Source organism: Pogona vitticeps, chromosome 11 (genome assembly GCF_051106095.1).
Source record: "Pogona vitticeps strain Pit_001003342236 chromosome 11, PviZW2.1, whole genome shotgun sequence".
Lineage (NCBI taxonomy): Eukaryota > Metazoa > Chordata > Lepidosauria > Squamata > Agamidae > Pogona > Pogona vitticeps.
This window is the reverse complement of record NC_135793.1, coordinates 7022313-7034415: the sequence shown is the minus strand read 5'-3', so window position 1 is coordinate 7034415 and position 12103 is coordinate 7022313. Positions and strand designations below refer to the sequence as shown.

Here is a 12103-nt window from a genome sequence, read left to right as displayed (position 1 = left end):
CCGAAAGCGTACGTGGCGGGGGCGCCTCGAGGGAAGGCTCGGGACGCTCCAGAGCCCTGGGTTCAAATCCCCCTCCCGGGCTGGGGAGAACCTTGGGAAGCTCCTCCTGAAAGGTCAGGAACCGACTTGGCGGGGGGGGGGGGGCGGGCAGGCAGGTGGAAGGGACTCCCGAGGGCGGAGAGCTCCGCCGGCAGAGCCGGGGCTTCCGGGACGGGACGGGCGCAGGTGAGAGCGGGGCGGGGCGGGGAAGGAGGGCGGACGGCGCAGGGCGTGTCCCCCTCGGGGCGAGGGCGGCCCGGGCTACTAATCCCCCCTCCCGCCGCGCCGGCCGGGCCATTGCCTGCCTGCCTGCCTGCCATGTTCGGCCTCCAGCAACAGGTCCAGCCGACGCCGCTGCCCCCCGCGTGCGCGCGCCCGGCCTACGCGCCCCCGACGCCCCCGTCCTCCTCCTCTTCCTCTTACGAGCCCTACGGGCCGCCGCTGTCGGGGGGGTTCCGTCCGGGGGGTCCCTGCCGGCCCTTCGCGGAGCCCCCCGCCTGGTCGCGCCCGCTGCCCTCGCCGCTGCTGCCCACCCCGACCCCGACGCCCCCGCCGCCCCCGCCGTCCCAGCCCCCCGCCTGCCCGGGGCCCCGCGCCCGCCCCCACCGCCCGGCCCCCCTCCCCTTGCAGCAGGGCCCCACCTGCCCGGAGCCCCCCTTCCAGGACGGGGGCGGCGGCGGGGGCGGCAACGTGGTCTACCAGCGGGTCCGCACCTACAGCAGCCCCGGCGGGAAGCGGGGCCAGCTGCTGGAGGCCCCCGACGGCTGCCCGGCCCGGGCCCCCTCGCCCTTCGATTCCCCCCAGGGCTACCAGCACGTCATCTGGAGCAGCGAGCCCCCCTTGCCGGTAAGACGCCCGTCCAGGCGAGGTGCGGGCGCCTGCCGGCCTGCCTGCCTGCCTTCGGGGTCCCGAGGGCGCACCCTTCGCACGTTACGCGAGGAACCCCCGCGAGCCCCCTTCCCAGGGAAGAGGACGCGCCTCGCCGCCAGAAACCAGCAGGGACACCTCACCCCCCCCCCCTCCGCTGGGTGGTTCATACAGTAAATAATCCGGATTTGGGAGTAAGGGGAAGCTGCCGACGTGGCCCAGAAGAGGTCGGCGTGTCCGTCCGTGCGCGTCTGAGCAAACGGACACGAAAGTTTGAGTTAAAATGTCACAGCCTTGGAGGTGCCCCAGCTATCTATCTATCTATCTATCTATCTATCTATCTATCTATCTATCTATCTATCTATCTATCTATCTATCTATCTATCTATCTATCTATCTATCTATCTATAGCTTATTTTTTTATTCCTTATTCCTAAATAAACTAACAAACAAAGCAAAAGAACGCTCAAGTTACCCTAAGGTCGTGTGAACCAACACAGGCTGCTAAGATCCAAAGGGATCTCTGCAGATGGAGGGTCTGGTCCGTAAAAGATAGAACCATGGAGCTGGGAAGGGGTCCCTAAAAGGCCATCAAGTCGGACCCCTCCCTTCTCAGTGGAGGGGATCTGACCGGGGGTTGTCTCTCCCTTCTCTTGAATCCCTCCAGTGCTGAATACACTCACCCCAAATGGGCAAATGAGTTTAGTGTTAACAATTGTGGAGTGATGCCTTTGGGCGGGCGAGGGGGATCCCGTTTTCATGAATGTGCAGAGGAGAGCTGGACTGGGACCCTTTGGCCCTGACCGGGTGGGAGTGCCATGAAAACGTTGGCTTGGTTTGTGGTGACCGGGTAAGGGGAGAAAAAGGATGAAATCCCACGTGAGAACCACAGGGACAGAGTTTGAGCCGCCGATGTCCTGTACCCTTAGACCAAGGTATATAGTTGGTGCTGTTCTCGGCATATTGTAAACAGTTTTCGCCACTGCTCTTGAAAAATGAGAATATTATAGAGCTTGAGAAGGTGTGGGAAGAGGCAGCTGAAACACTCAGGAATGACAGGCATATATGAATTTGTTTGTGGTTTGGAGCACAGCGTCTCTCTCATAAGACTAGAGCCCTCTGGAAGTTGCATTTTGGCTTGGTCAGGAAAGGGGTCGGCGTATATATTAAGCCCCATAACTTGAGTGCATGAACAACGTAAAGCTTTATGTCTAAGCTACCTGGCTTTCTGAGTGGGATTTTTTTAAATGAGTGGTTCTACCTGACTGCTTTGAATATATTCTGGTGTTGCTTTTGCTTACCATTTTTAAGTGTGGCATTCTGTTTGATCCTTTTTAGTATTTAGTACACTTACTGTTGGTGGGTTTCAATATTGTCATTTAAGAACGAGCCACTTTTGTATACACTCATTGGTTTTACTGTAGTTTTGCAATCTTGTCTTTTAGTGCAAATACTTTAAAGAGAAAGAGGGGATAAGAAATAAACAAAATGATAAGTAAATATAGGTTGAGTGACTACAACTTTCTGTTTCTATCCATTTTAGCTCTTATCTTATTGTTTCCTTTTGTTTTTTCACCTCCCCTCCCCTTCCAGTTTTTATATTGTTTGTTTGTAATATTGTGCTGGATGGATAGCTCAGATCTCTGAGGTTGGGAGTTCGATTCCCCACAGTGCTTCCTTGAGTAAGAGCCAGCCTGGGTGGCCTTGGGCCAGCTGCACAGTCCCAAGGTTGCCCCTAGAGGAAGGGAAGGGTAAAGCACCTCTGAGTATTCTCTGCCTGGAAAACCCTGAAAGGGGTTAATATGCATCAGAATTGACATGACAACACCGGATGATCATTTGTTATTTATCGTAATATCGTAAGCCACTGTGGGTCCTCTTGAGGAGAAAGGCAAGGTTTAAATAGTTTAAATAAACGAACAAGTTATTTAGTTTATTTAATATTTATTTGAATATTTTAGCCCACCTTTCTCCTTAAAAAGGACCCAAGGCAGCTTGCATCATTGAAAGACAATATTTAAATCAGTAGCCTTGAGTTCCGTAGGACTTACCCCTACATTGACACATATACCTGGCTGCAGCCTAAATGGCTGTGGAGAGCCACTTATGGCTGCTGAGTGATAAGTTAAATAGGATTAAGATGAGACACGGCAATGACCTCTCCTTCTTATTTTTGACAATTTGCAAGAGATTTTCTGTTTTGGGCTGATCATTCCATTTGGCAATTAGGTGAGCCAAATGCTTTTGAAGGTCTGCTTTTTTCATTTGTTCTTTGATGAATGCACGGTTAAAAATCCCAGTGCACCTTTTTAAATGGCAAGTGTAAATAAAATACAGTGAACCGACGGAATTTGCATTGGGCCGAAATGGATAGAATCAGAAAGTCACCGAGCTACAGTATATAATCCGTCTTTATCTGGTTTTGCTTCTGTTTATTTTATTTTTTTAAATTTGATGAGCTGATCCTAAAGATTTTAAATGGCTCAGTTTAATTCCGGTGGTTGGGTGGAGGGCCGTGGCGTGCTCGTTTGTATTTGATATGGCTCATCACACGGAAGCAAGCGTCGGGCCAGTGTAGTGAAACGCCTTTGCTGCTTGCGTGGGGTAAACCTGTTTCATCTTCAGCTCACAGCCCTGGCCTGTGTAGGGAATGCTGAAAGATGATGGGAGATTTGTCTTGTTTCACTTTAGCTGCTGAAATAGGATCACTTTGCCTAAAAGCCTCTTCATTTCTGGACAAGCGTATCTTGAGTTAGGACCTTCTGGTGCATAAAATGCCTTAGTTTTTTGGGGGTGGGTGGGTGGGGAGACTGTGTTTACCATTCCTAACGGGGTTTATTCAACTTGCCATGCCAATTTTTAATTTTAGAATAAACAGTTGTTCGTTTTGCTACAATTTTCCTGAAGATTTTTTCTGCTTTTTGACATGATTGCATACCTTTAAAAAAAATGAATTATTTCAATGGGTTGTATTATTGTTCTTCTGGTTTTACTCTACTTAATATTTTGTCGTTATTTTCTTGTTATTAGCAATAGGGATGATTCTATTTTAATTGTAGGTAGCTGTAAGATTCATCTGAAAAAATAAATAGCGACATAAAATATCTGTCTAGCAATCGGTCATTTGATGGATCTTTGATCTCACAGCACATGAATGAAAGGATACAATATTTCTCAGCCTTGATTTAAGGAGATTTACCAGATGAAACCCTAATTTAACGGGGTTTCCCATTAAGCCAGAGTCTAAAATAGCCATATTTTTGCACTAATTTCACCAGCATTTAGCTTTCCAGATTAGCCTTACTTCACCTGCTCAACAGTCTTGTGAGATATTTTTGATCTCAGAAGAGGTGGTTTCAAAGTGAGCGTAATACTGAGATTTTAAATGGCGTTGTGTGTGATTCATGGCACCCTCCCAGTTCTGTCTGTGGATGGGAAAATACGAACTGGAAGACTTTAGGGAGTGTAATATTTGGTTTAGCAACAGTGTCTTTTTCTTTGGAATTAGTTAAAAGGTGTTTTGCATGAAACGGAAGACCGACAGGTCCTCGCTTGGCAAGCAGTTTATGGCTTTTGGAATGAAATGAAAGCAAAAGGGAGGGGAAGCCATGATAACAGAACTGGGGGAAGAAATACAGTCGTCCTGAGAATTTGCTGGATCTACAAAACTATGGTCTTCAAGGCTTAGCGGAGAAAGAAAACTCTTAGGTTTTTGTGTGTGTTTTCCTGTAATACAGTGATTAACGACAATAATTGGCTTCTGAAAGATCTAAAAGTTTCATGGTTGTTGTGGGTTTTTCGGGCTTCTTGGCCGTGTTCTGAAGGTGGTTTTTCCTAACGTTTCTGTCCTCTGAAGAGGCCGGCCACAGAGACTGGCGAAACGTTAGGAAGAACAACCATCAGAACACGGCCAAAGAGCCCGAAAAACCCACAACAACCATTAGATCCCGGCCGTGAAAGCCTTCGCAAATACACTAAAAGTTTCAATTTAATTTTGCTAATATTTATAATGGGTGTACTGTAGTGGATAGAGCGATGGACTAGGACTCAAGAGTCCTGGGTTCGAATCCCTGCTTAGCCATGGAAACTCATGGGGGTTTGTGATGGTAGAAAAGCTAAAAAGTAAATATTTCAATTACGCTGAGAGTCTTTTTAGGATCACCACGAGTCATTTATTTATTTATTTATTTATTTATTTATTTATTTATTTATTTATTTATTTATTTATTTATTTATTTATTTATTTATTTATTTATTTATTTATTTACTGGATTTCTATCCGGCCCATCTAGATCAAAGGTCTGCTCTGGGCGGTTCTACACTTCTGAAAGGCCAACACGTAAGGTCATCTTAGAACTGCAAAGCTTTAAGGGACCCGATGGATCATTGAGTCCAGCTCCTATGAAAGAGGCACAGTGGTACAATAGCTAAATAAGTGGTTGCCGTTTGCTCTCTGCCCTGACTGGATAGGTTGGTGGTTTCGGTCCCTGGCTGCAGAGCCAGAAGTTGGGGGTTCGATTCCCCCCACTGTGGCTCCTGTAAAGTAGAGCCAGCCTGTGTGGCCTTGGGCCAGCTGCACAGTCCCAGACGAAGAGAACGGTGAACTGCTTCTGAATATTCAGAATTGACTTGATGGCATGTGATTATGATGATGATTTCCCCTTTGAAATTACAAATCAGAAAAACACCTGGAAGATTCTTTGATGGGCAAACAGAAGGGAGGACTTTATAGCGCAGTAAATCGTTTGCTGTGAAAAAAGTTCGTGCATGTGTGTTAACCGTACTGGGGACTTGATACCCAGTGTGAACCCATTGTGACAACAGAGTTTTTGGTGTGATTCTGTTACAAGTTAGAAATGATCATAGTTTATCTTTGATTTACAGGGTATCTTTGATTCCAAGGTTCCAGGAATCTGTGCAGCTCTATCTTCAACCCATTAATGTAGCTATTCTCTCTGAGGAGAGAAATCTCTGCAGCTGTGGTTCCTGGATTCGGCCAAGTATATTCAGTCTGGTGTAGTGGACAGAGTGATAGGCTGGGACCTAGGAGATATGGGTTCAAATCCCTATCTGGTCATCGAAGCTCACTTATTGGTGTGGAACTTATAAAGATGACCCCTTAGATATCGAACTTAAACCTTGAAAACTCTACTGAGGTTGCTGAAAGTCAAGTGTGACTTGATAGTACCTCACCACCCCTAACCTCCCAAAACACGAGTCCCAACTTCTACCTCCTCCAACAGCTTTCTGGAGAAAACATGAGGTCCACCATTTGGGAGGACCTCCTGTAGCAATAATATCTCATTACAGGCACCTCTGTTGTGATGCAGAGATTTTGCGGTGGTTTAGAATTGAATGGGTCATTAAGATCTATTAGCTTTACAAAACACCTGCCTCTGGTGGAGATGAAAAGTGCCAGAACTGGTTTCTTCCTATGGATTGACACAGCTGACTACATTTTTTGGACTCTCTGGGTTTGGCAGTGGGGTTTATCAGAATGAACATTTGCACACTGTCAGCGCTGCCCTAATGTTGTTACTTCCTGTTTGACCCACCCATTTCGCCCTCTTAAGGATGATGGCTAACCAAAAGGCCTGTTTGTGCAAGAGGATCTTGTTCCTCGGATGATCCTTGGCTGGTATTTTTAAAAAACTGCAAACAGACAAATTCACTGAGCAGAGGAACCTCCTCTTTTTTTGAAAAATATAATTCATTCTTTATTATATGGTCACAGACCCGGGTTTAAAAAATAATTACACGGAGGGCAGAAAGAGATGAGCCTACGGTACGCTGGCTTTTGGGATTAAAAGAACGGATCCATCTGCATATCCTGTGTGTGAATGGAATTCATTTCTGGAGTTTCAAAAGAGTTCGGACAAATCCGGTTAAGGCTGACATGACTCTTGTCAATGTCGCAGTTTGTTTTGAGGCAAAGATCGGAGTGAGAACATAGATCTGGAATCATTTGGTGTCTCCCTGAGTGATCGGCTGCAGTTTGTGGCTTAAGATTTTTTGTGTGTGTGTTTTAACCTCTTAAATTTCACAATTTCAGCCACGAAGTAGATTCCACTGCCTGCTCCAGATTATACCACTGAATTGAAGAAAGCTTTGGTTAATGCGGAATGGCTTTTTGTGTGGAAGGACTGTACTTAGGTTTCAGAGCTGACTCCTTTAGCTGGAAGCGCCAGCCCTTCATGTCAGGATCCGCTTGGCGTGTCTTGAGGTTCTCGTGAAAAATCAAAGCGGAAGCTGAAGTCTGATTATTTTCAATATCTCTTGTGCTGATACATTAAAAAGCGGGGGGTTGTGCCCCCCCACACACAAAGAATTAGCTGTATTTTGCAATAATGGCCTTAAGGTATGCTGACATTGCAGTCTGCAAGGTGGTGAGACATTTCTTAAAAATCTCCCTGGGAATGTTGAAGCCTTCTTTCTGGAACCTTACATTGCACCCCTGGTTAAACTGCAGTACTGCAGTCAAGCCTCTGCTCACAAGCAGAGTTCGGTCGTTACTGGTTCAGGTGGCCGGCTCACGGTTGACTTGGGATGCTGACTCTTGAGGCCAGGGCAGGGGGGACAGGAGAGAAAACCACAGGATACATGAAAATGATGTTCCCTGTTGCACTCATCTTGCTCAGGTGGATGAGCTGTGTCACTCCTGGCAATGCATCAGGTACAGTCTTTGCCTCTGGCTGATTGGACTGGAAGCACCCTAAAACAGCTGGAATGTATTTATTTAAGCTGGAGAAATAATGAGAAAAACAGGACCTGGCTCAGTCTTTTTTTAACCTGTGAAGTGACTCCAACTCTCCTCTCCCTTTCTATTGACAGACGAAGATGCTGATTGATATTAATGCTGCTTTCTTCATTCGTTCAGATTTTTTTTCCTTCCATGGTTCAGACACCTTCTTTTGTGCTCTTTAAAGTTTTGATTCTACGGCTAGGCAATTAAAAGTTCATTTGACAACTTTTAAAAAATAGACTACTTTCCTGTTCTTTGTTTTAAAGGGAAAATCTGTTCCAGGGAGAAGGAATGGGTTTGTGATGTGACAAGCACTTGCCAGTCAGAACTGCACACAGCCAACTGCAGCAAACGAGCACAGTCGTTTTCTCTAGAATTCAGTCTTGGATAGACGTTTGAGCAGAATGCAGGAAGTGTGCTGCTGTAGAGCTCCACCAGCCATAATAATATGGGGTTAGTCTGTACCCTTTCTTCAGACGGAAGTGTTGCCCTGGAGAATTTTCTGTTAATACACACTAATCACACATTGTTACATGAAGTCAGGGGGCCTGTAAGTATCTTGGACATTTAGTTACCTGGACTCCTAACATTTCGGTGGAGTCTTTGTGAATTTGAAATATTCTTTCCCTCCACTCCATTTGTAACATTCTGACATCTCCACCCATCATGAGAGATGTATTAATAGAAAATCAATATGTCTGGTTGGCTTGTGTCGCTGGAGCTTAAAAACACCCAGAACTGTACAATTCTTGACATTTTAAAAAGAAAAGATGAATGTAATCCTATTACAGAAGAAGCAAATGTCACCCCAAATTTACTTTCTGTTTATCTTAAAGAGAGCATTCAAACAGCTGTACATTAGGTTACAAACTTTTTATGGATCCATATAGTCTACAAAAGCTGGCTGGTTAGCTCGTTAGTTTAGGTCTCTGGTTGCAGAACCAGGAGTTCAATTCTCCCACGATGCCATTTGCAAGTAAAGCCAGCCTGTGTGGTCTCGGGCAAACTGTACAATCCCCAGGATATCTCCAGAAGAAGGGAAGGGATGATTCATGCTTTAAATGCATTTTAACTACTCATTTTTAAATTACTTTTTTTAACTTTTCAGGATTGTAGATGATGGTGGTTCACATCTATGTACAGATATTTTATTCTTCCTTCAATTATGGCTGTCCTGTTTTTTTCTAAATGACGTCCATAGATCCTAAGGATTATTACATTGCCATATTATTAAGCAGTCGATAGCAAATAATAACAACAACAATAATGATGATAATGGATCCAGCTGTGTTCGCCTTAATCAGTGGAGCTGTGTACCGTGGTACCTCGCTAGACGGTTACCCTGCATGACAATTTTTTCGCTAGACATTGACTTTTTGTGATCGCTATAGTGATTCGCAAAGGAGCAATTCCTATGGGGGAATTTCGCTGGACAATGCTTGGTCCCTGCTTCGCAAACCAATTTTCGCTAGACAACAATTTTGACAGCTCCCTCTGCGCTCACAAAATGGGTGTTTTTGGGACCTAAGCTTCACAAGACAGCTATTTAAACAGCTGATCGGCGGTTTGCAAAGCGGCTTTCCTATGGCCGATCTTCGCTAGACAACAACGATTCTTCCCCATTGGAACGCATTAAACAGGTTTCAATGCATTCCAATGGGGAAATGCTTTTCGCTAGATGATGATTTCGCTAAACAGCGATTTCAGTGGAACGGATTATCATCGTCTAGCGAGGCATCACTGTACTCTTCATTGTTGTGTTCTTTCTACTGGTCAAGCTTGCAGGCAACCCAAAAGGTTTTTGAATACTGATAGTTTGCCGTTTTCCCCTGAAACCAGGAAACGGTGCTTACTGTTTTTAAAACAGAGGTTCCCTGCCTTGGGTCACCTGGGTGGTTTTGGACTGGAACTCCCAGAAACCCTGGGCAGCACATCTGGTGGTGAAGACTTATGGGAGTTGCAGTCCAGGAACATCTGGGTTACCCAAGGTTGGGAACTACTGCTTCAGAAGAAGCCAGGATGTCCAGTCAGATTAAAAGTGTCTTCCTATTCTGGCTTGTTCCAGAGCTATATATGTTCAAAACTTTCCTTCTTTACACACTCTTTGGTGCACAGAGTGGAGAAAGGGGTTTTGTGGAACAACAGGTTGCGTTCAGATTTCAGTTTATCACAAAGATGGAGTAAGTTATAATTTGCTTGTTTTAATCCCAACTTTTGTTATGGAAGTTACAAATACCTTTTCTCCTGTCTCTCGTTATGATTATTTATTAGATTGTGCCTTTTCTGCTCTAAAACAGGGATCTAAAGCTGGTTATGAAATCAAAATACAACCACCCACACGCAGCCCAAGGCTTATTAACACTTGAAAGTCTTAATGCAGTGGTTCCCGGCCTCCCTTCTCCAAGGAGTCAGCGATTTTGGGAGTTGTAATCTAGCGAAGACTAGGAATTTCTAGAATAATGAATTCCAAATGGCAGCTGCAGAAGGTCTGTGGGCCTTCCGTTGTGGGCTCTGGAATCCATCAGATATACTTCTCCACCAGCTGGAGGCCCATTGCTCCATTTTGTTCTGTTTCTTTTCTTGGTGATGGAGAGGTAGGGTTGATCTGGGAAGGGCCCAGCCTTGATGAAGCCACCTGAATCTCACTCCTGGCATAAATACTTGGGCCCTTGAGTTGACTTCCTCTTGGAGTTGTTTAACTCTAATTCATTTGCACATGGAAATTAATTGATTTCCAAAGTGATCACAACCAACTGGCCACCCATGTATAAAATCGTTGCTGGTTCCAGCTGCAACATGTTCTGGAAGGCTTTTGAATCCTGGAGCATGAAGGGACCTTCCGTTTTGTTTGTTCTTGTGCACGGTGTGTGTGTGTTTCGCTTAAGATCTGGGAGATGAAAATACAGCGAATACACTTGTAAACTGCAGTGCACTGTAAATGTAGAATCAGAGATCCCGTACTGAGTATAGCATACCTGAGTGAGCTGCTGCATCATGCATGAAGTCGTTCACTGAGGCTCTCTCCCTCTACCCCCCCCCCCCAAGGCTTCCAAGTTCATTAATGTGGATCAGAAATAAATTCAGCTTTGGAGGTGGCATGCTAGTGGGAGAGGGACATGGTGGCCCTGTGGGTTAAACCGCAGAAGCCTCTGTGGTGCAGGGTCAGAAGACCAGCCGTCATAAGATCGAATCCACGCGACGGAGGGAGCTCCCGTCGCTTATCCCAGCTCCTGCCAACCTAGCCATTCGAAAGCATGCAAAATGTGAGTGGATGCCGAAAAACGTGGAAATATCAAACGCTGTACATTGTATGGTCTCGGGCTGCCACTAGTGGTCAGTTCTGGTAAATACACTCTGGAAATAGATTAAATATATACAGTATATATATTTGTGTAGTATTTTCTGGCAGTGAATCAGTGGATAATGATCTCGCAGACAGGGAGGTCCCTCTGCATCTTCAATTAGAGTGAGCAAGTACCAGGTGACAGGAACAAAAGCCTTCTGTATGTGAGACCCCAAAGAGCTGGGGGTTGCCAGCCTGTGTGGGGACTGAACTGCTGGATAGCTCAGTGGTTTAGGTCTTTGGCTGAGGATCCAGAGGTTGGGAGTTCGATTCCCCCCACTGGGCCTTCTTGACGGAGACCGGACTCCATGATCCAGAGGGTCCCTTTCCGTCCTGCAGGTCTAAGATTATCTTCCTGTGCTAGAAAGAGGCTGCTCTACCTCCTTTCAGTGCAATTACCTGCTAGCTGTGAACGGTATCTTTTGTAAACATCTCTTGTTTGCTTAAAAGGAGGTCTTACCGGGTTATGGACTGAACGATTACGATGCCATTTATGACTTCAGAAGAGCAAACACAGAACTAAACAGAGAGAGAGAGAGAGAGAGAGAGAGAGAGAGAGAGAGAGAGAGGAGCTGTTCCAAAGGAAAGCAGGCCGTGGGAAAGCCTGAGAATTTGACTTTGGAAACACTCGTGCAAGCTGAATGCTGATGATGACTGCCATTCAAGAAGCATGGCTCAGCTTTCTCACGCCTTCCTTTACTAACAGGGCTGGCTCTGGTGTTTCTGACATTTTCACAGGAGGGAAAAATCCCCCATGTGGATCTTCCCATTGCTTGAAAAGCCGTCTAAAAACTCTAGGAGAAAACAGTGATGGCGATGTGCTCTCTCCCGATCGAGTCTCGGGGCGAGGACACGGTGGCCGTCCTGATTTTTTGTATTTTAACTTCCGTCAGCCCCCCCCCCATCGGACCAGGGTAAAAGACGATGTGACATTGTAGTCCAAGACCACTGAGGGGGGCGCAAAGTGCTTCCACCCCTTGTTTAATAGTAAGGATTAATAAGGCAGTTTGAGGCCTTTTTATTCAGAAGGAAACCACTTTGTCCTCCGTCAGGTCTCAGTCAGGAGACAGAACAAACGGACAACCCTTAGCCCTCCAGAGGTTGCTAAACTG

The 12103-nt window shown here is 46.0% G+C and overlaps 1 protein-coding gene across 1 annotated transcript in view; it reads left to right on the top strand.

Moving 5' to 3' along the window:
* The first annotated feature begins 245 nt into the window (after positions 1 to 245).
* Positions 246 to 12103, top strand: part of POF1B (POF1B actin binding protein) — a 40923-nt gene continuing 29065 nt past the window's right edge. Inside the window, exon 1 of the mRNA XM_020778150.3 lies at positions 246 to 885. Coding sequence (XP_020633809.3) covers positions 358 to 885 — 528 coding nt within the window. The 5' untranslated portion in view covers positions 246 to 357. The remainder of the gene's footprint in view (positions 886 to 12103) is intronic.